Source organism: Mandrillus leucophaeus, unplaced genomic scaffold (assembly GCF_000951045.1).
Source record: "Mandrillus leucophaeus isolate KB7577 unplaced genomic scaffold, Mleu.le_1.0 Scaffold1874, whole genome shotgun sequence".
Lineage (NCBI taxonomy): Eukaryota > Metazoa > Chordata > Mammalia > Primates > Cercopithecidae > Mandrillus > Mandrillus leucophaeus.
The window spans coordinates 37,308-39,486 of NW_012101892.1; the positions used below are offsets into that span (position 1 = coordinate 37,308).

Below are 2,179 nucleotides of genomic sequence, written 5' to 3' on the forward strand. Positions count from 1 at the left end.
TTTATTTATTTATTTATTTATTTATTTTTGAGACAGAGTCTCACTCTGTCACTGCCTAGGCTGGAGTGCAGTGGGGCGATCTTGGCTCACTGCAACCTCTGTCTCCCAGGTTCAAGTGATTCTCCTGTCTCAGCCCCCTGAGTAGCTGGGACTACAGGCACGCACCACCATGCAGGCTAATTTTTTGTACTCTTTTTTGTAGAGACAGAGTTTCGCCATGTTGCCCAGGCTGGTCTTGAACTCCTGGGCTCAGATACTCTGCTGACCTCAGCCTCCCAAAGTGCTAGGATTGCAGGCATGAGCCACCACACCCAGCCCATGAGGGCCTGATTTTATAAATGAAATGATATTTTACTTTATCTTCTAGTAATAGTTATCCATTTCAGATTTTGTGCCATTTAAAAAAATTATGGATAATAAAACTACCTATTTAAAGATCATTATGAAAAAATGTCAGACTAACTCTCCCTTAACAACTTCTTGCCTAAAAATGCACAAATATTCAGATTCCAGAAAACTAATGATGATGTGAATCTTCAATCTCTGATAGAGACGGGTTGATCCAGTGATACATGACTAGACAAATATGGTTGTACCCAGTGATCAAGGGCAACATTTTGGTTTTATTTATCTTTTCAAGGGTATGTTTTAAGGACTATTTACATGTCACATGTTCTGGCTACAAAGAATAAAAGACCAGAATCACAGGTTATTACAGATCATTACTGTAACAAATTATTTTTGTTGGTATTCTCTTTCTTCGGAATCTATTTTAAAAAGTCACTGCTAAAGCACAGCTTTTATCACATTAATACTAATCCCAAGGACACTCAAACACACATACACATTTCAATGCCTTCAGGGAAACATTAAAAGATTCATCTCAAGTATCTAATTTCCAGCCCTATCTGTCACAACTTTCCAGCTTGAATCACAAGCTCACCCCCTGTTCTCTGCCTCTGAAGCCTTGCCCTTCAACCCCTTTCTCACCTGAACTATCTTCACAAATACTTTATAACAATTAAAATCCCATTTGTAATTCAATACCAGCTGAAATCTAGCTATCCTCATGAACTTTCTATGACCAGTTTAGCCCACACTATCGTCCCATTTCTTTCTTTTCATAGTACTCATCATCTTTATCATATTGATAAGCAACTATTATTCACCCAAATAATGTAATTATTACTTTTGTACATTTTACCTCAATGAAACTGTAAATTCCCTACAGCCAAGCACTGTCTTAAACATATTCTCTCAATATAATCTATTAAATCTGATCACTTCTTAATGGGTAGAAAAGAGATCACTGACAGTGGCACAAGGAGAATGGCTCCTATAAATCAGGGCTGGGGTATGTGTTTGTGTACATATATTTTCCCCAAAATTTCCTAAATAAAATTTTCCAATTGAAAAATATTCCACTCTGCTGTCCCATAAATAACTGAAATTTCCTGGGAACAATACAAATTTAATATCAAAATTAAAGATGCCTGTCATAACTAATGACAGCTCAGATATTTTCTGAAAGATCATGTGTCCTGATACTTGGTTAAGTAAGTATAGTGAATCCTCCCATAGTTTACTGCCTTTACTGTGAACTCAATTTTCATGGGTCTATTTAGTTGAGTTCCCAGAAGCGGTGTCGGGGAAGTAGAGAAGTCACAAGCCTTCGGGAAAAGTAAACATGCTCTCAAACCAAGAGAGTAGGTCAAAAACAGGGAATCCCAACTTACCAGAGGTCCAGCTGAAAAAAACACAGCAGCCACAATCTCTGCTTCTGGCTTCCCCTCTCTGGAAAGAGTGCAGTCTTGCAGAGACATATCTAAGGAAGAGAATAAGCCATGAAAACCAATCCTGCCTGGGGAATTTCAGACTTACCAAGTTGGAATCCTGACATAGAAGTGAGCATGGCCTCCCTAAGGAAGCACAAGAGTAACCCTTAAGATCAGTGAAGGACAAAGACCCTTGCTCCTGTAGAGCTCGAGATTTTAGCACTGTTAACTATAGTCACAACTAACAGGCTAGCCATTGTACAAGGAGGTTTTAAAATATTTTCTCAAGTTATTTTCACATCAACCTAATAGGAATAATATTCCCATTCCATAGATGAGGAAACTGAGTCTAGAAAAATTAAACTACCCAAGGCCATGCAAATACATGACTCCAAATCAATCTA

At 38.1% G+C, this 2,179-nt stretch overlaps 1 protein-coding gene across 1 annotated transcript in view; it reads right to left on the bottom strand.

Moving 5' to 3' along the window:
* The window catches only part of ZNF624 (zinc finger protein 624), a gene marked incomplete at its 3' end in the record, with an annotated part of 35,191 nt that extends 33,368 nt beyond the window's left edge, over window positions 1-1,823 (bottom strand). Inside the window, exon 1 of the mRNA XM_011978031.1 lies at window positions 1,737-1,823. Within this exon, the coding sequence (XP_011833421.1) occupies window positions 1,737-1,823 (87 nt within the window). The remainder of the gene's footprint in view (window positions 1-1,736) is intronic.
* Between the last annotated feature and the right edge of the window lie 356 nt (window positions 1,824-2,179).